At 37.8% G+C, this 20,872-nt stretch overlaps 2 protein-coding genes and 1 long non-coding RNA gene across 3 annotated transcripts in view; 2 read left to right on the top strand and 1 right to left on the bottom strand.

Annotated features, from left to right (window-relative positions):
* The first annotated feature begins 129 nt into the window (after positions 1-129).
* Positions 130-3,956, top strand: LOC128030547 (glial fibrillary acidic protein-like). The gene is made up of 11 exons (XM_052618262.1): positions 130-350; positions 860-1,013; positions 1,391-1,540; positions 1,771-1,890; positions 1,983-2,078; positions 2,161-2,295; positions 2,600-2,710; positions 2,877-2,987; positions 3,088-3,212; positions 3,372-3,665; positions 3,757-3,956. The coding sequence occupies exons 1-11, from the start codon at positions 130-132 to the stop codon at positions 3,842-3,844; spliced, it is 1,605 nt and encodes a 534-aa protein (XP_052474222.1). The 3' UTR covers positions 3,845-3,956.
* The window catches only part of LOC128030548 (uncharacterized), a 47,744-nt gene continuing 30,358 nt past the window's right edge, over positions 3,487-20,872 (bottom strand). Inside the window, exon 3 of the long non-coding RNA XR_008187925.1 lies at positions 3,487-3,628. This is a non-coding gene — a long non-coding RNA (uncharacterized LOC128030548). The remainder of the gene's footprint in view (positions 3,629-20,872) is intronic.
* Positions 10,302-15,680, top strand: LOC128030534 (PR domain zinc finger protein 13-like). Its single transcript, XM_052618243.1, has 4 exons — positions 10,302-10,571; positions 12,007-12,138; positions 12,217-12,337; positions 13,625-15,680. Exons 1-4 carry the CDS (start codon positions 10,431-10,433, stop codon positions 15,061-15,063), a joined length of 1,833 nt encoding a protein of 610 aa, XP_052474203.1. The 5' UTR covers positions 10,302-10,430; the 3' UTR covers positions 15,064-15,680.

Here is a 20,872-nt window from a genome sequence, read left to right as displayed (position 1 = left end):
CCATAGAATTAACTCATGTTTATAGCGGAGTATAAAACGCCTGCATCTCTGGGAGTCTGAATTTGTGAGCAGAACTTTCACAAGGAAAATCAACCCAGTAAAGCTTTAAAGTTTAGCTACTGATCCACAATGAGTCGCAGCCCAGAAAGGATCTCATCCTATCGCCGCCATTTCGAGGATGCCAGCACCTCCTCTTACCAGGTGAGAGTCAGCAGCCCTTCTCCCGTCAGACGGGATGTCGGGAGGTGCCGTTCAGCCAGCTACACCCGTAAAGCCAGCGCTGTCAGCAGCAGCATGGCAGTGGGCCGGAGGACCATCTCATCCTCACGCAGTCAGCCCCTCATGACCGGGTAAGCATCACCCATCCTGCATGCACAGATAAATAAAGAAACAATGCAGAACATCATCACATACATTAGACTAAATGCAATTTGTTGAATATATATATATATATATATATATATATATATATATATATATATATATATATATATATATATATATATATATATATATATAATATAGATAAACTAAGGAATTATTTAAAGATATTTAAAAATATTCAAACATTTACCCATATATTTAATCATAAACAATTCGTATAAAATTAATAAAAGAGTATAGTATAAAACTTTTATACTAAATATTAGTTTTTTTATTATTAAAGAAATGCATATGCATAAAATCACACATGGCCTCTAGGAAACTCGAGCGCTCTCAGTGTGTGACCTAACAAAACGCAAAGTGACATAATTGCATCTTCGCCAAATCAGCCACACGTTACCTTTCATTCACTTCTCAGCTAATGGCGTTTTACCTCCGGAATTCACGTTGTGAAAAAAATCTAATTTAATTGCAGTGTCGGAATGAGAGCCATCTGTCTTAGCGGAGGGGGTCCAGGGGTCGATCTCGACCAGGCTGCTGCAGAAAACCGTGAATTCCTGAACACACGAACCAGTGAGAGACAAGAGATGATATTGCTCAACGATCGACTGGCAGCATACATAGAGAAGGCAAGTGCACTCACACAAAATTATTATGCCCTTGGTGCACATTTAAAACACTGGATGCGATTAGATCACAATGTCTGTGATGTCATAGCCTAATTTATGAATAGCCTATAGCCTACTGTAAATAATGTAAAAATAACAAACTAAATAACAAAAATGCAATAATTTAAAAGTGCTCTTGGAAACAAGCCTCACTTTTAGAGGCATCTTAGGCAGCGTTTGTCTGATTTTGCCACGCTTGAATGCGTCGCGCGCACTGACAGTGTGGAAATGCCACCGCTGGCTCGCGAGATAAAGCGCATTATTCGCACTTCTGTGAGCGTACAGACAGAGCACATGACGCGCATACTGTGTTTTCTTATTCTCCTGTCGCAACAAAGGTCCGATCGCTGGAGCAGCAAAACAAGTTGTTGGAGACGGAAATCGAGGCCCTAAAGAATCGATACTTAAAGCCCACCGGCCTCCGCCTGCTGTACGAGGAGCAACTCCAGGAGCTGAAGAGGCTGGCGGAGCAGATGAGGATACAGCGGGTATAGCGATGGTTATCTGAGGGATCCTTCGACAGATCTTAAGAATCAGTCTACAATATAATATGAAAACACCTTAACGTCTATTTGTAAAATAATTACATTAATGATTTATAAATATATTTATGCTACACTAGCCTATTTTAAGACTTTTCTAAGGTATTGAGGAGAAAATGGCATCAGACTTAGACAGGCTATGCATGACAATATCTCTAATTAGTCTACTTTTAAAGGACCTCGCTATCGCTGCAAAGGACGCTATGGCGGGTCAGCTGGAGATGATTAAGGTGAAATATGAGGAGGCCGTAGAGATGAGGAAGAAAGCCGAGCTTGATATTGAAGCCTTCCGTCCGGTATGATTACTTTCAAATTGTCTTATAACGTTTAGTTTAAGGCGATAAGCAGAAAAAAAAAGTGTTGAAATGAACATCTTTTATCTTCTCAGGATGTGGACGCCGCCACCGCCGCGCGCATTGCTTTGGAGAAGCAGCTAGAAAACCTGGAGGTGGAACTAGAATTCCTTCGAAGAGTACACAAAGAGGTAATTAAAAAACAAAATAATTACATTGTCCTTCGTAAATAAAAAGCTAAATCTTTTCGTTTTCAAAACTGCACGTTTTCAGGAAATCGAAGAGCTTATGAAACAGATATATGCGGCCCACGCAACAGCAGCAGACGCCTACAGCCTCCCAGACCTCTCCAGCGCCATCAAGCAGATCCAGCTCCAGTATGATGATATTGCCGCGAAGAACTTACAGGTGAAGATTTTACATAAGTCATTTTAACAATGTTTGAAGTTTACTTAATATTATTATTTGTTTTGAGTTTAAATGTCTCTTTGTAAATGGAAAAGTTTAAAATAAAATTTAATTATTTTATCATTTTATTAGGCTATTTAGATTTATGAGGGCAAGTTAATTTTGAATTCACAATTTCTAAGACTTTTATATAAAGCACAAATATGGGAATTTCCCATCCCATATTTATGCTTCAAAAAAAAAAAAAAAAAAATGTTACAAGCCTCCCTGGACTTCATATTAACAAAATATATTTTTTCTGCAGGAAATGGACTCTTGGTACAAAAGCAAATTTGATGATCTCAACAACAAATCGTCAAAACATGTTGACAAGGTGCGAAGCGTACGAGAGGAAATTGTAACTGCGAAGAAGGACGTAAGTATTAGTGATCATTCTTAACACAATTAAATTGGGTAAAAAATCTCTGACATGTTCATTTTATATGATAAACAACAGTAAAAATAACATAATATAAAAAATTATTACAGTATAACATTCATTCATTGTTTCCTTTTGTTTGAAATATTCTGCACATTACTAGATTCAAAATAAGGAGCGTGATTTGGACTCTTTGAAAACCAAAAATGAGGCTTTGGAAGCACAGATCCGTGAGACTCAAGAAAAGTACAGAAAAGAACTGGAAGAACTCCAGGTGAGAAACCAAGTCACATATAATCATGCTTTGGCTTACAAAGTAAAATCAGAAAAGGAATCTGAGGATAAACAGGGTTATTTATTTATTTATTTTTCAGGCAAGAATTGAGGCCTTGCAGCTTGAGTTGAAATCCTCCAAACAAAGGACAGCAATGCTCCTACGTGAATACCAAGACCTACTTAATGTGAAGATGGCCCTCGAGATTGAAATTACCACATACAGGTAGATTTTAGATACTTGAAATACTGTTTAAATCCAAACAAATACCAAGAACTCCCAAAAAAAAATTTAGGTTTCAGGTTTAAAACATACCAGAATTTAATAATTTTTTCAAAACGTGCCACTTTCATCAATCCTTCCTTCAAAATTTGTTGTTCACAGGAAGCTCATTGAGGGTGAAGACTCTCGTATTACTTCTGTGATGCAGAGCATGCAAACCATGTCCCTCATGAGTGGCAGCATAAGTGTTCACAGTGCTAGAGCCGCAGGTGTTGCAGGAATTGTTGATAAAGTTGGTGGAGGTCCTGATGGTGGTGCTGCCTCAGGTCTTGGAGGTGGTAATGGCGGAGGTCTTCTTAATGGCATCACCAGTGGGGTTGGCGGCCCAGGCACCACTGTTGACTACACTCAAGAGCAGGCTGTGGAGAAGACAGAGAGGAAGACTGTGCTTATCAGGTAGCATTAAAATTAAGCTTTCTGTCTTTCAGTTTCATTCCTGGCCACTTAGATCCTGCATTGATCTGTATGATCTTGCTTTCTCCCACAGAACCGTTAAAACTGAGGACGACACTCTGGAGAGCAACACACAGGAGAAATCTTATTCCATCTCTGGAGCAGCTGTTGATGAAGAGTAGTGGTGTTTTCTGCTCACCAATCATGCCTTCAGATGTGTGTGCCTTACAAACCAGAAATCAGCTTGAGTCTTGCAATGCTTGTCCACTACTGGAAATAAAGCTCTGAGCATTACATCTTTTTGAGGGTTTTGTTGCTCCATTGTTTGTGCTAAAATCTACAACAACAACAGGTGTAACATTCAGGGCACATTATGATTGTGTTGGAGACAGGTGATGAGGAAACAACAGACAGGAAAACAACTTAGGATAAAGGCAGGAAGTGTGACTGTGTCACTCCACGCTCAGTGTATCACCTCGTTTCTATGGCCAAAGGGGAATCCTATGCAAACTGTCATAAGGATGGTACTGCCACAACATGAAGTCACACTCACTGTATGGCCCCATTCTATCACAATCTGCCCTCCTCGTCTGCATCTGATCCATCCTGATCGGTTCACACTGGAACACGCCAAACACTAGAACTGTCTGGAAGTGTGAGAGACGTGCAGTGGAGTACCTGAGCATAGAACTACAGAAGCCAGACACTGAGAATGTGACACAAAACAGGCACTAATATATAAAGCACTAAAGATGTAACATCTTTTTTTTTTTTAGCATATACAGCAGTTTATGGTGTTAATTTATCCAGTAAAAAAATGGGGTTCTTGGGAGGCGTTTGGTTAAGGAGAGATTACACCAAAGATGCATGAACTGAAACCTGCAAAAGAAAATGGTCTCTACACTGGATACTCTGTCTATTTGTCATCTTGGTGGAGTATACTAGGGCCTAGGCTACATCAGAGAGTGTGCATCTGTTAACTTTATCCCTCGCACTCTGAATTACTGAATGACTGATTATAACGGGATCAATGTGCTTTAGCACCGTCTCGCTCCCGGTGTAGTAGTTAAGGCGTTTTTTACTAGACAGTGTATTATTTCCATTGCAATGACTACATAAGCCTAGGTGTTCGCTCAGCTTTCTGTAGCGCAGCTGCCGGACTTCTCATGAAAACAATAGCAAGCATTAAGACACGATAAAGCACAGTAGCCTTTGCTTTTTCTTGTTAAAAAAAATAATAGCATATGAATGCTTTTTATTTGCTGCTTAGCTGCTTTTAATTATATGAATGTATGTATGTATGAGTGTGTGTGTGTGTGTGTGTGTCTGTGTGCATGTTTTTGTGACATATCAGGACACAACTTTGCATAATGACATGGGTATGACACAGGTATTACAAGGAGAGGGTGACTTATGAGGACATAATCCATGTCCCCATTTTTCAAAATTCTTATAAATCATACGGAAATAGGGTTTTTTTTTTTTTTCTTGAGAAAGTAAAACTGCACACAGTTTCCTGTGAGGGTTAGGGTTAGGTGTAGGGTTGGTGAAGGGCCATAGAATATACAGTTTGTACAGTATAAAAACCATTACGCCTATGGGATGTCCCCACTTTTCACAAAAACAAACATGTGTGTGTGTGTGTGTGTGTGTGTGTGTTTTCCTGGCTTGCTAAATCTCCATTACTCCAGGTTTCAGTGTCACATGATCCCTCAGATATCATGCTGATTGCTGCTCAAGAAACAATTTATTATTATTATTTTTTTTATTATTATCGCTGGCACACCACACTGACAAAAAGCAAGATTTGAAATTTTATAGAAAATACTGTTTTGAAAATTAGGAATATTATGTTCCCTATTTCTGCTTAGTTTTTTTAAGTATTTGTAAGCAAAATTGAAATATTCTCACAAAATCATGAAATACAGTAAAGGAGGGTTTTCATTTCTTGAGTTTGTGTAAATGTTGTATTTACCCACCAAAATTACCATAGCCGCTATATCAGAAACAAGGGGATACCAAGGGATACATATTATTATTTTCCACTGAAAGCTATTTGAAAACATACAAACAGTAAAGGGTGTTTAAGAGTTCAAGGAACGGAAAAACAAACTAAAATATATTTTGTTAAAACTGTTCCTGTGAATATATTCTTAACAGTAACTCTTATCAAGTTTCTTAAAATTTGGGGGAAGAGTGATCACCAAAGCTGTAGCAATGAAAATCACCAACATGCATAAAACACTATTTTCAGATAATTTACTGTAAAAAGTACTTAACTGTATTTTTTTTTAAATCAATTGAATGCATCCTTGAATTAAAGTAATTTCTTAAAAATCATAAAATGCATTTGAATGGTAATGTAAATATAATAACAGTACTCATTATAAACACAACATAATAATTAATTTGAATATTCAGTGAAGACAATCAGATAAGGAAATTTAAATATTGAAGTAAGCCCATATTCAAAGGCCTGCTCACATTGTCATATGATTTATGTGAATTTTAGTATGTCTGGTGACAATAAAAACAAGTGAAATGCATTTATTTTCTTCATATTTTACATTTTATTCATATAATTTTATAAAATACACTACACCACACTAAAATTTATTATTTAGACACTATCACTATGCATTATATTTTTCAGCGCAAATTATTAACCAGCCTCAGTGACTTTCTGTTTAACATTGTAAGTGTTATTATAAATTATTGTTATTATTAATATTTCCATCTCAGGCCCGCTAGATATTTTTTAATTGACAGCACTGGGACGATTCAGGGTCTTGAACATACCGGGTTAATCAATAGCCCCTCATTACTATTTTGGCTATACGGTCATCATTTCCACAAGCTCATCCCACCCGAAAAGGAGGCGCAATTAACGGGAGTACTTGCCTTGCATTTTTTTTTCTCTGCAGAAATCCACTGAACATTATGAAAAACCCAGAAATGTCAATCCTGGCCATTAATGAGGACCTACAGACAGTCTCCAGTGATGGTTGCTGATTCATATCATTAGCATGCTCTTTGCCAGTCCTGTAATGCGTATCTCGAGCTAGGCGTTGTAAATTTGGATATATGTATAACGACATGATAAAAAAGAACGGCCTCATGCATTATCTGATTCATGCATCTTGTGTTATCAATATAATTAGATGGCGTTTACTTGAGTGGCCATTTGACCTCCCAAAGACGGGAGCTATCCAGGGTCCTGCCAGGCTCACAAACACATTTAATGCTGCTGAAAAAGGAACTTAAATGTGGTCATTGCAAAACATTATTATTATTATTATTTTATTTATTTATTTTTGTTTTTTTGTCAGGCCTATTTAAAAAATATTTCCATTCATTTTAATTTAAAAGAAATACTGAGAAACAAAAATCTCAAGCGTGCAAAAAGTGTAATGTCTCATTCAAAATGAATAAAAAGTGTGAATATTGTGTCAAAGAACAATTTTAAATTCATCAGAAATATTCTGCAGACAGACAAATTATTCAAAATGTTTTCAGCTCATGACTGAATTGAAAGAATTCCGTCAATGGAATAACTAATGATCCGTCTGTACACACTAAACTCACTCAGTTTTTTTTTCCCAGCGTCCACTTAAATGATCTGAGGATCAAAAGAGGGCAAAAGTTGGTGCTCTCTAAAACCTGAGAAATTCTGTCACTTTTTGCATATGGTTTTAGTGCCTTAATCCCAATTAGGCCCGGCTGACACGCAGAGCTATTCACTGCAAACCTCCTCTGAATAAATTTGCCTGAAAATAAACTACACAAATAGAGCTCGCGGTAAAGGCTTTCGACAGCAGAGAGAATCAGATAGACTGAAGGTTCATTCTTACGCGCTCGAGTGAAAAAGGGTATGAATTTATAAGGTACACCGAAACATTTCAATTCAGACAAGTTTACATCCCATTATGCGAGGCCTTTCAACTGGGACAAGAGAGTTAAAGTTGGGGAAATTCGGTTCAAAAGGCAGAGCTAACTTTGTTTAGGCTTTGAATACCGAAACGAAGCAGCCCCCTTTCTTTTGAGAGCATTTAGAAATGGTAGCACGCATGAACAGAGTCGAATCAGTAGCCACTTATCTCGCCACTTTCTAATGCGACTTTGAATATTAGTCTGGGTTAAAATCCCAATCATGTCATCTGGTGGGACTCCCATACAAGCATAATTACTATTCAATCGCGTCACTAATGTCCCACCCGCATCCCCTATCTGCAACACAGCTGGTCCGTCCTTTGTGAGGCTTGCAACAAGAGCGAGTAGGTTAAGTACTACATTAAAATAGTCATGCAAGATTAATATTCGTGGAAAAACATATTTTTGTTCATGTTAAACAAATACAAATATTATGAATGACATTTTCCCCCCGACATTTCTCAAGTCGAAGGTAGGCTATAAAAGACTAAGTCATGCGTCTTGTTGAAATCGATATACAAGTACGAAGAAATGTTGCAAATGATTTTGTATACAAAACGAGTTGTTTTCTCTGTTTACAATGGGAATATATTAAAGGAAAACAATCAAAAAATAAGAGCCCGTGAAGGGAATTTGTATGGCTGAGGGGTTAGTGAAAAAAAGTTTTCTAGAGCTCGGGCATTGTTCATCGTTGAGATAAAGTGGTGAACCCTTGGCACTCAAGCCCTGTTTGGACGCGTGAATGAAGCCCCTGGTGGGACACTGCAGTTCTTCACACAGTCCCTGTTACCCTACATTCATGTTTCATTATTTGGCAACCTGTTAAATCAAATCCCGCATTTTAGCTCGAACCGAACGCTGAGACCCTGAGAAAAAGCTTTCAACCACATGACACAATCCGACGCGTAAAAATGTTCTGGAATGCTCCGTTCGGGTACATAATATTGTTCCGACATAATTCTGCCGTGTAATTAATGTACCATTTAAAAGAGAGCTGACATTGAGAGCGTTCAAGCTATTTGATTTAATTAAATTTTCCATCCCATTTGCTCTGAACACTGCTTTAGCTCCCAAAAACCGTGCTCCAATGAGCGTTGGGATGACTTTCACTCTTTGCTTTTCCCAGTCAGAAGGACAGAAAAGAAAACGTCTCCGTTTCCACCTTTGTGTACAATTTATTAGTTGGAAAATTTCGTCTTTACAGATACAAGACAAGAATGAGAATGTGCCCGGCTGGTGTGAAAGCTGTAGAGGCCGGACCCGCTGTTGCAAAGCGGATGGGAACCAGTCACAAATGGCAACTTTAATAAATAACCCACCGCACAGCCGGGCTTTGCTTGCGCCTATTCAAAAATTGTTCGCGTGTCGTTCACGCTCTTTGACTCATTAAGGACCCCAAAGAGAAAACTCACAGAAAGGAGCAGTGGGACACCTTTTTTTTTTTTTTTTTTCTGAAGAAAGAAATCCTCCACCTCTGCTTCTCCAATTACAGCGGAGTGTCATCGAAGAGTCGCCAGGCCAGAGGTTAGCAGGACATGTTCATGGCTTGAATTTATCGCCCACAAATTCTTGTATCTTACCCTCGCCCTCTGTTCAGTAATTGAAGACCAAGATCAAAGAGGTCAAATTAAGTTTTAAAACCAGTGGTAACAATACCACTGAAGTCACTTCGAATTACATCCAAGGGTCCTAAGGGAAAGCAGTGGAGTCCTCTTGCCACATGTCTGGATAATAATACTAATATGTATATATTTCTTTAAATAAAACGTTAGAAATTTAAACTAGCTGTTTAATTTGGTGGCATATTAAAAGAACAATACTTTATGTTAAATGGATCAAATAATTAATCTCTTTGACCTGATTGTTGAACATGAAGAAAAAAGAAAAGAAAAAAACATTCAGTATAAGCGAGATTAAATATCCTACTGGAAAGCAGCAACGCTTGTCTTGTACACAATTTCATCTTTTGCCCTTTCCCCACACTCTCAGATTCTAGAGCCCTGCAGGGCGCTTCTTCAAAACTGAATGCGACAGTCCTGATACGTGACCTGTTGTCAAAAAGTATGAAATGATAATTCTGAAAGCGACTCTTATTATTTCTTTATTTATTTATTAATTTTGGCTGGTTCTCCCGTTGAGTACCTGTCCGGTCCCAGCACGGCACACGCCGGGAGTCAATAGAAGTTAACAAGTCTCCCAAACATTCCTGCTCCTTTTGTTGAAACGGCAACAGACAATGCAGCCAGGGAGAGAATAAAGAGCTTTGAAGTACATAAAACCTAAAAGGATGCAGCCAAGTAGATTTAAAGTAGTCACTGATTTCCAAAAACTGGTTTGTATAGGAACAATAAAAGGGAAGAGAATTTATGGAGAAATTATACAGTGGATTTGTCACTTAAAATATCGGAACTGTCTGGCGGACAAAGCCACATGCTGAGGATTAATGGTTGCGCCAGACCTTTGATTCTGCACTCTCTTTTCTCTGCCCTTGACAAATTGGATTTTGGGGATGGGAAGGTCGCTGGGGCCTATTGTCTCTTGACCGTTTGGAGCGGTTCATTATGCGTGAGGGTGAGGGAAAGTCTCCATGTGACCATCTCGGAGGGTTCTACAGCTGCTAAAAGAGCGCAACTCTCTCATAGCGCGCTGCCCGCCCTTGCGCATTAATGTGCCGAGGGGGTACCTGACAGCGCCATAAGAAAAGCCAGATCACACACGCCACCGCGTCACTTGGCGGGGGGATATTAGTCTGTCCTCATCTCAGACTCTCTGCTCATCTCAATCAGTGCCTGCTTGGACTTCCTGGTTCTGATAGCACAGCCCCACACAGAGTCAGCCATGCAAGCGACTCGGACACCCACTATCAGCGTGGTCGCCGACTGCAGCATCCCAGCCGGGCTTCGGATAGGACCGGTCCCGGGTATCTTCAAACTAGGGAAGTACGTTTCGGACCGCAAGGAACTTGGAGTGAAAAAGAAGGTGAGTTAGATTGATTTATTTCCTTGAAGACAGTGTCTTTTTATTATGACTTTAGAAAGTTTGTTTATAAAAAATGTACCGTGAGACAAATGTGATTTTTCCCCCATTGCAAACGGATTATGCATTCGTGACATTTTAAACAAGACATGCAAAGTACTGTAGAATGTAGACTGGCTAATGAATGCAAATATACCTTTAACATTCGTATTTTTTTCTGCAGCTATTTTTTTTGTTCAGTTTATTGAATGACAACTACATACAAATGCACATATATTTTAAAATATACTGTTATATTTGAATTATAACAGAAAATAATAATTATTATTTATTTTTAGATAATTTTAGATAATATTCATTATTAATATTACTGGTTTTATCTAAAAAAAAAAAAAAAAGAAAGAAACATGCAGCTAAAAAAAAAAGAAAAGAAAAAAAAAAGTAAAGAGCTGACCTGTCACTCTTCATAAAGCATTCTCGTATTAATTGGTTTGTGCTGTCAGTTTGGAAATAATTGAGTTATATTAGCAGGACAACATGTCATTCTACGCCTTTTACTTAACCGCGTTAATAGGGTGCCTTGAGTTTCTGCGCGAGATTTCATGCCCTCTTCCCCTTTAAATTTCAAAGGCTTGATGGCTGGTTATGCCGAAGAAGTAAAATTTCATTTTTAGAAAAGATAACCGTAAACCAGATAGTAACCAAATAGTAGCCTAAATAAAATGGCAATTAAATTTGACTGGAAACACTACTAATTATTAGTATAAATCGTTAATTCAAATACAGGCTAAATCCATTTATTTAAAACAATATTAATTATTGATACGTTTTAAAATTATAGAAAATATTTTACATTGTTTTATTCTACTATTAAAATGCGCAATATTCGTAAATCAAAGGGGCGTAAAAGGCGTCACATATAAATGGCATTTACTTTCCTAAATAAGCTGTAAATAGACTGGAGCTCTTTACGCTGTCTGCTTCTGTGATTGATGCGCGTAAATGCAGCCCCGCGGGCCCTGGGCGATCATCAGGTGCAATCTCTGTGTCAAATGTCACGCTTTAATCTTTAATTTGTTTGAACAGAATAGAAATGCTTTGACACTCTTCAAATTCGTTTCTCATATCAACTCAATTATGTTCCTTGAAAACTGTCGCTGTTGCCTAATAGACCGAATAAAAGGATGGTTAACGCGTATTTGTTTGAAATACCTTGCGGTGATAATTAACAATGTGTGAGAAAAAAGAAAAGAAAATCTGAAATGATTAGCATTTAAAATATGTATATAAAATACATTTAAAAATGTTTAGATAAATATTCTAAAATACTATTCTTAAATCAAAAAAGCAAGCTGAACAGTTCGGTTTAGCTACATTTCGTTATAAGCCAAGGCAACAAATGAATACATGGTGTTTATGTTAAAATGTGTATTTGTAGATTCGACTGGTGAGGGGAGAATTCGTGGATGAGTCTGGCAGTACAATCCAAGATTGGATCGGTTTAATACGCGCGGCCAGGAACAGTCAAGAACAGAACCTCGAGGCATTCTCTGATTTACCTGGAGGACAGGTGAGTTAAGCAAAAACGAATGCATTTGATCCTATTTAAATTACAGACAATTTCTAATAATTGTACTTCTTTCAAAAGATATTCTACCGTGTGCTGAAAGAGATACAGGCAGGAGAAGAATTGAGTGTTTGGTATTCCAACGCGCTGGCGCAATGGTTTGACATTCCTACGACTGCAACTCCAACACATGACGAAAAAGGTAAGACTTACACTAGAAATTCGTTTATTTAAAAGTGTATATATATATATATATATATATATATATATATATATATATATATATATATATATATATATATATATATAAAGGCCTAAGTAGAAAATACACAAATTTCAGAAATACAGGTTATTTGTAGTCATTAACATTATGAAATTATTTTTGAAATGAAATAGCTTTTCCCCCCAAGGTAACTCAAACAATTTTGGTATAATCGAATTAAGCATTTCTAAACAGAATATTTTAAATTCTAATGGTATAAATATTTAGTTTAGCAACAAACGGATTTTAAGTAACGCTGCCACCAGCAGAATCAGGGCAAATTCTATTCAAATCCGATTTAATAGGCTTATCTGATAATGTTGTCAGATTAACCGAGTTTAGTTAGTAAATCGAAAAGTCTGTCGTCTGGGGCAGGAACTCCTATTGACTGGTTGAGAATTAGCTATCGAGCTGAGTACACACAAATACAAGGCTACTGTATTTGCTATATATGATTGATCATAGACTCCGTACTAAGGCAATATTATTTCTCTTAATTCATTCACTAATCCAGTTTTGCGAGGGGAAGAGGTTAACAAATGTCATCTAGTCATTACTATTCATGCATTCAAAAGCTAATAAATTCAAAAAGGTGCTCTACGGTAAATTAGCTGGCTGCGTAATGTATTGTTGGCTAGTGAATGCAAACTTTTATGTGGGAAGTATATTGCCCTGATTTGCGACGCTGTGCTGTGAGCTCTACTTTCTGGCCAATACGCGGTGCGCTCCTTGACATACGCTTCCTATTCTCCAGCGTCAACAGATGGGCCAGCCTCATTGTCTTATGCGACTAGCGATTTCAAGCAACAGCTGCCGTCAATTCCACGGGAAAGCGCACAGAGAAAGTCACTATGTATTGGTTTGTAAGCGCCAGATTGGGACGGCGCTTGCTCTTTTGATGGTGACAATAAACAAGGGAGGTTTGCAGATTACAAAATCATTACATCTATAAGATTGACCCCAGACTGCCCAAATGGTGTCATGCCAACGTGACCAAGGCGTGGTTATAAAAAGTAGGGGGAAAAGGTTATATTCAGAACCATTTCTGATAAAGAAATTACTTTATACTCGTTCATGAGTGCTTTAAAAACATTCATTGCAATTCATGCAAATTATGTGCATTAAAAACATATTTATAACGCATGCCTACTAAATTTTTATTTTTGGTAAACTCAAAAAGGCTCTATGTAATCACGCCATTTAATTGCTTTTTCATTTCTGTTTCAGGCGAGGAGCGCTACATTTGCTGGTACTGCTGGAGAATATTCAAATATCCAAACACCCTGAAAGCTCACGTGCATTTCCATTGTGCGTTAAGCAACGGCAGAAGTTTGGCTAACAACGAGCAAGCTAGAGCCACAGACAACTTTAACAGATCTCCGAAATCAGGGGACATCCCAAATACGTCCTCCTCTCCACGAAACGGTCACAGCACTTTCATGTCAGACGCAGTGAAACGGGTCGTGTCCACCTCACCATTCGCCAATAAAACGGGACTATCGAAAAAAGCGAGCGCAGTGGAGCAGGACAGAGCCCTTGACATGAGCGTGACCTCCACCAGGAACCCCGGACACATCCTGGGCCTCGGCGGTACATCTTCTGTGCTCAACAGCATGGGTTTCCATCCCGGCGTGCGCTCTGCTTTCAAACCGATGGGACTTTCGAAGATCTCCCCGGCTGAGATAGTGAGAGATGATCCTCATGGGAAACAAAACAATATCGGGTTTAGCAAACTATTGGGGAACATCAAGTCACCTCTACCTAACGTTCAGCCCTCAAAATGCGCGCACTCCATGGACAGCACACCTCCCGAGATCCCCTGCGCAAACAGCATCCGTGGCTTTCCTCTTTTACCACATTTCGAGGAGACCTCTGCTTTCAAGCACGTTGACAGCCGCATGCACCCTGCCCTGTCCCCCTCGCGCTACTCCCAGTTACCGGCCGGCTTTCACTTCGAGAGGTTCTCTTTGCCACAGTTTGATGGGGGGAAATCCTACAACGGGGACTGCAACATACCCCTCATGCCATTCACGGTTTACAACGGAGAGCTCCTGTATGGTTCCCCATACTATCCTCTTAAATTTCACTTCGGCAACCTGTTTAAATACCCAGACTACTTTGGTGCACCAGCTCTGAATCCAGATCTAAACGCCATTACGAATATCGACAGAGAGATAGCGATGCACACGCAACAGCTGTCTGAAATCGCCGTAGAGAAGAACCGTTCACGACTTGAGTCTCTGCCCGCATCAAATCCAAACTCGGGCAAGCCAAAAAAGGGACATCTGTGTCTATATTGTGGCAAATTGTACTCTAGAAAATACGGGCTGAAGATTCACATGAGGACTCATACAGGCTACAAACCACTCAAATGTAAAGTGTGTTTTAGGCCCTTTGGCGATCCCAGCAATCTCAACAAACACATCCGACTGCACGCGGAGGGCAATACGCCCTACAGGTGCGAGTTCTGCGGGAAGGTCCTCGTGCGCAGGCGAGATTTGGAGAGGCACGTCAAATCGAGGCATCCTGGTCAAAGCATCAAAAAATCCGACGACAAAATGGAAGGCATCTTCGAAGATGCAGAACAAAAAAGCGACAACGACAGCGACGTCGACGTTTGTTTTACAGATGATCAGAGCGACCAAGAATCGAGTAAACACGATTAATGGACTAATTGCTAGACATAGCCTATTGAAATAGACTTTGCTGTTAAGTAGCTAAATTATGCATGTAAATATATTAGTTATGAATTATTGGTTTATTTTATAAAATTATTGTTAAAAGAAAATCTTGCAGAAGCTAATGTTCCCCTAGTAAATTAAATAATTTTGTGAAGGAGGCACTCGTGAAGAACATGCTTATTGGTATTGAGGACATCACGGCACCCCATGGAGCTGCACTTTATAAAGACAGGTTTACTTCATACAACAGACGCGTTTGCGTTATATTGTAAAAAAAAAAAAAAAAAAAAAAACCTGTCTGACCGTTTTAATTACCTGTCAAATCTGCACTTTTTATTACCATAAGCATTTAATGATTTCTGTAAAAACTGGATTTTGATTTTTGTTTTGCAGAATTACTGCAAATACCAATAAAAATAAAGTGGTGTTTCAAAGAAATATTGGTGTTTATTTAGTCGAAAAGCATTTGTAAGGCAGCTCATTAATATGCATAATAATATTAATCAATATTGTATGATTTTGTTTTCAAACAAGCCAAAATTACTTTCAGTTATTTATAAAAATGCAGAAAATAGCCTAATAAAAAGGAGTTTTGACACACAGATTTTTTTCTTTATTAAGGCTGACCACTTGTTTGTGTCCTGAAAAGAACGAGAGGAATTAATGAGTTCTGACCTATACCATCCATCACTTCGAAGATGTGTTTCAGTAGTTTAAGATTAAATTAAATCGCAGAAGATAAATTCTTTAAATGGTCAAGGTTAGACTGGGTGTCTTTATGACACAAAACATAATCGCCTGACTTTAATATTTATACTAATTTAGAAGACATAAAGAAACTATGGGAAAATCTAAATTTTCTGTATTTTTCTATATTTCTCAATTTATAGAAATGTGCCCTTAAGGTTGGGGGGTTGGGGTGGAATTTGCGTACAACACTTTGATTAATTTAGAAGACATAAGAAAACGACATGAAAAAAAAACCTAACTTTTCTATATTTACTTGCAGCACATTGTTCGCTTTCTCTGATTTGATATTAGATTAGTAATTACATATCCTACAGCGGTTAATGCTTTTCAGCAACTCAATTTCATCTACGTTTCTTACACTCTCAGAATTGGTTACAGTCAGCTGTTATATAGCTCCGTTTCTTACTGATCTAACTTTTAAAAATTGCTTTTAATTATATTACTTAAATTATATTACTTAACGTAGTCACCTTAATTCAGTCAATAAAAATATCTGTGCATGAATATAACCTGTTAATTTGGATGTTACAAAGCCCCTTTTTAGGTTACCTTAACTGACATCTCCATATCTCTCTCCATAATAAAGTATTTAAACAAAAAATATACCTCAAATCAATAATTACAGTTTGACTGAATAAAATGAAGTCTTCCAAGTTATGAATAAATCCAAACAGTCACATTTAAATTATAGAAATATACCCTTAAGCCTGGGGATGTGGATTTTGCATTCATCTGAAAAAGCAGTCAGTCTCTCTCCATACAGAATTCTTTGCTTTATTTCTTTCTCTGTCCCTCTCCATATTGGTGTGTCCTTGATATGGTGCATTCTTCTTCTTTGTGAAAATGTCTTGGCTCTTCGTATGGCACAAACATGTGTGACGTTCTCTTTCAGTCTGCACGGGCTGCATGCTGAAGAGTGGACCACATGAAGGTAAACACTACATTTACTATTAATAATGATGCACTAATGCTAGTGACAAACGTCTTGCTTGTTCATTAAATATTAAATAGTGCTGTGACAGCTGTGGATTTTAATTGAAAAGATAATAAAAAAATTGGTTGAACTACATTCTTTTTTTTTTTGAGTAATCAACGTAAAAATGTGTTTCTGTTGCAAATTATTTAGTTCTTCTAACTTTACTTCTTGTTGGTTGAACAATTTCATTACAAGTTGTCATAAATCATGAAATGACGCAAACTGTTGCATTAAGTTTTGTTTTTGAGCTAATAAAATAATCTTTAGAGTGTACCAGTCATTTGCATTCAAGGAACTGACAACACAAGAAAAAACTATAAGTTATGGCATCAGTACCTGACCATGACTGTTTTCATTTGTTATTTTGGATCAAATGAAAGATGATATTGTGTTATTATTACTTATATGATTACTTCTACGTGTGTGAATTTATATAATTTATATTACATTTTTTTTCACTTATTCTTTATTCATTCTCTGTTATTATGAAAGATCTTGGATCCGGGCCAGAGATGACCCACTCACCCCCTTCCCTGGAGCCCCCCATCTCCACCAGCGCTCAAATCAATTAGTGACGTTTATTAGTACAGACACCAGAAAGAGGGATTGATAAAGAGACTGTTGGCTTTTCACACAGTCTGGGAGTTGGAAAAGTTTGGCAAAAGCTTTACGACATCTACTAGACACTTTTAATAGCATTATGCGGAAAAATAAAATAAGATTCTCCGAATCGACCAGTGCTAAGTAAATAAATGTAATTATTCACATATAGAAATATATGTTATGAATGTTCCTGTGGCTCAGTGGTAGAGCATTGCATTTACAGTGCAAAAGGTTGTGGGTTCGATTCCCAGGGAACACAGGTAAAAATGTATAGCCTGAATACATTGTAAGCGTCTGCTAAATACATAAATGTAATGTAAATGAAACAAGTCATCATAATTCACCCAGTATATGGTGCGATTTTGCTATCTCACACAAATTACAAGTTGTACAAATTACAATGAACCTTTTAAATATAACATGACAGTTTAATTTACGAACAGTAAGAATGGACACTGACTTGCCTTTCTACTTCAGCAAAAGTGGCATTGTTTTTGATGTATAGCTCGTACAGAAAAGACCACAAATACATACAAACAGGAAACAAGATGTATTGCAGTCCTTGACAGCTGGGTCAAGGAACAGGCTGGCAGAATGATTCCATTTCCTTCTGCACCTCGCCACCCACCCACCACACACCTATTGGATTTGTAGAGGCTTGTTAAATACTGATTAACCATGAAACACATAGAAGTATAGAAAAACAGTTGTCATGTGAAGGGGAGACACAAGCGTTAAAGCACAGAAAGCCAACAAGGCATCTCATTCATCCTTCACCCTCTCCGACCCACCATAAGATTGAAATCTCTGTGCTGCATTGTAGGTCTAGACAGATACAAATATAAGTGACTGCTGAGATAGGTAATCAAGTCACCATAAATCTTTGGACGCACACACACACACACACACACACACACACACACACACACACACACACACACACACACACACACACACACACACTCCAATAAAATACAAATCAAATGCAAATGAAAGCAAAACAAAGCAAAAACAATAAAATAAACTTCAATAGAATGCTTAATAAATAAATACAACAAGCTACAAAAGCTTGAAAACATTCTGCTCTTTGTATGTACATTCATATGATGTTAAGCTGTGAAAAAGGTTAACATCCCATCTTTAACTAATTTTGAAACAGTCTTTATTCTGAAATTTCTATTCAACTCACTCTCACTCTACTTGCTTGCTTTATTGGTGCACTGAAGTGCAGTGTAAAAGGATAATTCTTGAGCATATCAAGAGCAAATAAATACCATTCATGACTATTATATAGTTACACAGCATCATTGAAACACTGACAAGCCAGTGCTTCAGAAGCAGTGAGAGGCAAAAGAGTAGAGGAACGCAAGCCGGTTAGCTGCATTTATCAGACATGTACTATACATGCACTTGTTTCATCAAGCAACTCATAAGCTGAATGTACTTGTTAAATTAATGCCATTTAACATCGCCACAGAAAGTTCTCACTGATGCCGTACAAGCCATAAGTACCAGTTCTTTGTTCAGCAGATGTAATATCAATAATTTCACTATTGCTGAGAAAACAAAAGTCTCCAACAGAGGTGATTTGAAATAATAAAGGTTGTGCTTAGAACAAAAAGAGAAAAGTTTTATTCTGTGTGCAAAAAGACTAAAATCCAAAACATTAATTTCCTCTGTGTGGCGTAAACACATAGCCCTTTTTGAGTCTGACTGAATGTTGAAAAAAAAAAGAAAAAAAGATTGAGACTCTGAGGAGCTGGAGAGCACAGAGCCTTGGTCAGGTTTCTGAGGCTTTTGTCTGGTTTGCGTGGCTTTGTCTGAGAAAGAGTCTGTGTGCTGGTGAAACAACTGTGGGTTTCCGGGCATGCCACGCTTTTTGTGCGTGATGTGCAGGGATTCTAAAGAAATTTCTGTTTTTGGGATCAGATGACTACTTGTTTCTAAGGCAACAGGGATGTCAGTGCCAATCAGGATAAGAATGAGCTCCCTTAAAGGAGTAATGCATAAAGCCATTCTGTGCCAGTGGGGGAACGAGATGGCTGTGGAGTTGCAAGGTGATGTTGTACTGTGGCTAAACTGATGGCATGTTAGGGTGACTGGAGAGCAGACAATCTATACTTCAAATACATCTTGTTTAGCACATTTCGTGTTTGTATACACCTCTGTAAACACACACATCGGATGTGTCCAGAACAAAGATCAGCTGAATGACCTGATAGCGTTTTTGTATAAAGGAAACTTAAGGTTTCTGACTAGCATCCAACAAACCATAGTGTCTTGTTAAATGTTCTAGGACAAAATCAAGTAGGGTGAAGAGATAACCAGGTAAATATTTAATTATTATTTAAGGGAACAGTTCACCCAAACATGAAAATTGTGTCATCATTTACTTACTCTCATATTGTTCAAAATCTGCATGACTCACTGACTTCTGCAGATCACAAAAGATGATACCTTAAAAATGTGTCTGTTTTTGTTTTTTGTTCAAACAATTAAAGTCTATGGGTTCAGTGTAGCTTGGTCCAGAACATTGTTGAAAATAATGTTCTACATGCAGAAGAGAGTAATGTATAAAGGTTAGGAATGACATTTTGGGTTAACTACCAATACAAAATATTTTGTTTAGATTTAATTTTCATTTTCATATATATTAATCATAAAATTCCTTATAACAAGTGAATGAACCAATAGTAGATGACATTAAAATATTTCCAGGTTTTGGACACTAATAACAACCCTTTTCTCTGTCAATGTCTGGCGCTCATCCTCCACCTCTTCATGCCTCCAGCTGTGATCTTGCTCATATCTTTGTCTTGCCATCAGAGCCATGTCTCCTGCAGCTGATTAAAATCACAGCACACTGACACAAGGACATTCATCCGACAGACACACAGTTAACGTCACCCGGACGCCCTGTCACCTGCAAAGCAGCTCAAAGTCCCACTATGAACATTGCCATTAAATTCTCATTCCACTTGGTTCTAAACATACATTTAAGCTTTAGACAATAATGCCTGAAATATGTTAAAAACTGACACGGGTCATTTTTGAGATGATGCTTCAAACACTTTCAAATTTTCCTCGTAAAGTGTGAACACTGTTATTGTGTGGAGCTTTTAAAACATTGCTCTCTCTGAGTGGGCTGACACTGAAACAATGGATCATTAAATAAAGATTTTCAATTTCTTATTGGATAGCCTGTCTCGCTCAGAAACAAGCCGCATTTTAAAGTTTTTAAATGGCTTTTATATAGACTTTAAGAAAGTAAATCACATCAACTTAGCAGATGCATTATGGAAAATTAAGTGTTACACTTTAGGCCATGAAAGTAATTACATATGATAAAATACTATATAATATATATATAGCATACACAGACCTGAACATACTGTATACAGACCTGAAACCATAAGGACATGATTCCTTTAAAAAAAATAAAAAACTATGTCAACATACCACACT

The sequence above is a fragment of the Carassius gibelio genome, chromosome A16 (genome assembly GCF_023724105.1).
Source record: "Carassius gibelio isolate Cgi1373 ecotype wild population from Czech Republic chromosome A16, carGib1.2-hapl.c, whole genome shotgun sequence".
NCBI lineage: Eukaryota > Metazoa > Chordata > Actinopteri > Cypriniformes > Cyprinidae > Carassius > Carassius gibelio.
Note: the sequence above shows the minus strand (reverse complement) of the source record. Positions and strands in the feature narration are given on the sequence as shown.

What these genes read in the sequence shown, in the direction of transcription:
- LOC128030534 (XM_052618243.1), top strand. Translation starts at nt 10,431, where the DNA reads ATGCAAGCGACTCGGACACCCACTATCAGCGTGGTCGCCGACTGCAGC. An exon ending in CTGATTTACCTGGAGGACAG is followed by an intron (nt 12,139 to 12,216) that starts GTGAGTTAAGCA and finishes TTCTTTCAAAAG; the next exon opens with ATATTCTACCGTGTGCTGAA. An exon ending in TCCAACACATGACGAAAAAG is followed by an intron (nt 12,338 to 13,624) that starts GTAAGACTTACA and finishes TTTCTGTTTCAG; the next exon opens with GCGAGGAGCGCTACATTTGC.
- LOC128030547 (XM_052618262.1), top strand. Translation starts at nt 130, where the DNA reads ATGAGTCGCAGCCCAGAAAGGATCTCATCCTATCGCCGCCATTTCGAG. An exon ending in AGCAGATGAGGATACAGCGG is followed by an intron (nt 1,541 to 1,770) that starts GTATAGCGATGG and finishes CTACTTTTAAAG; the next exon opens with GACCTCGCTATCGCTGCAAA. An exon ending in AGGAAGACTGTGCTTATCAG is followed by an intron (nt 3,666 to 3,756) that starts GTAGCATTAAAA and finishes TTTCTCCCACAG; the next exon opens with AACCGTTAAAACTGAGGACG.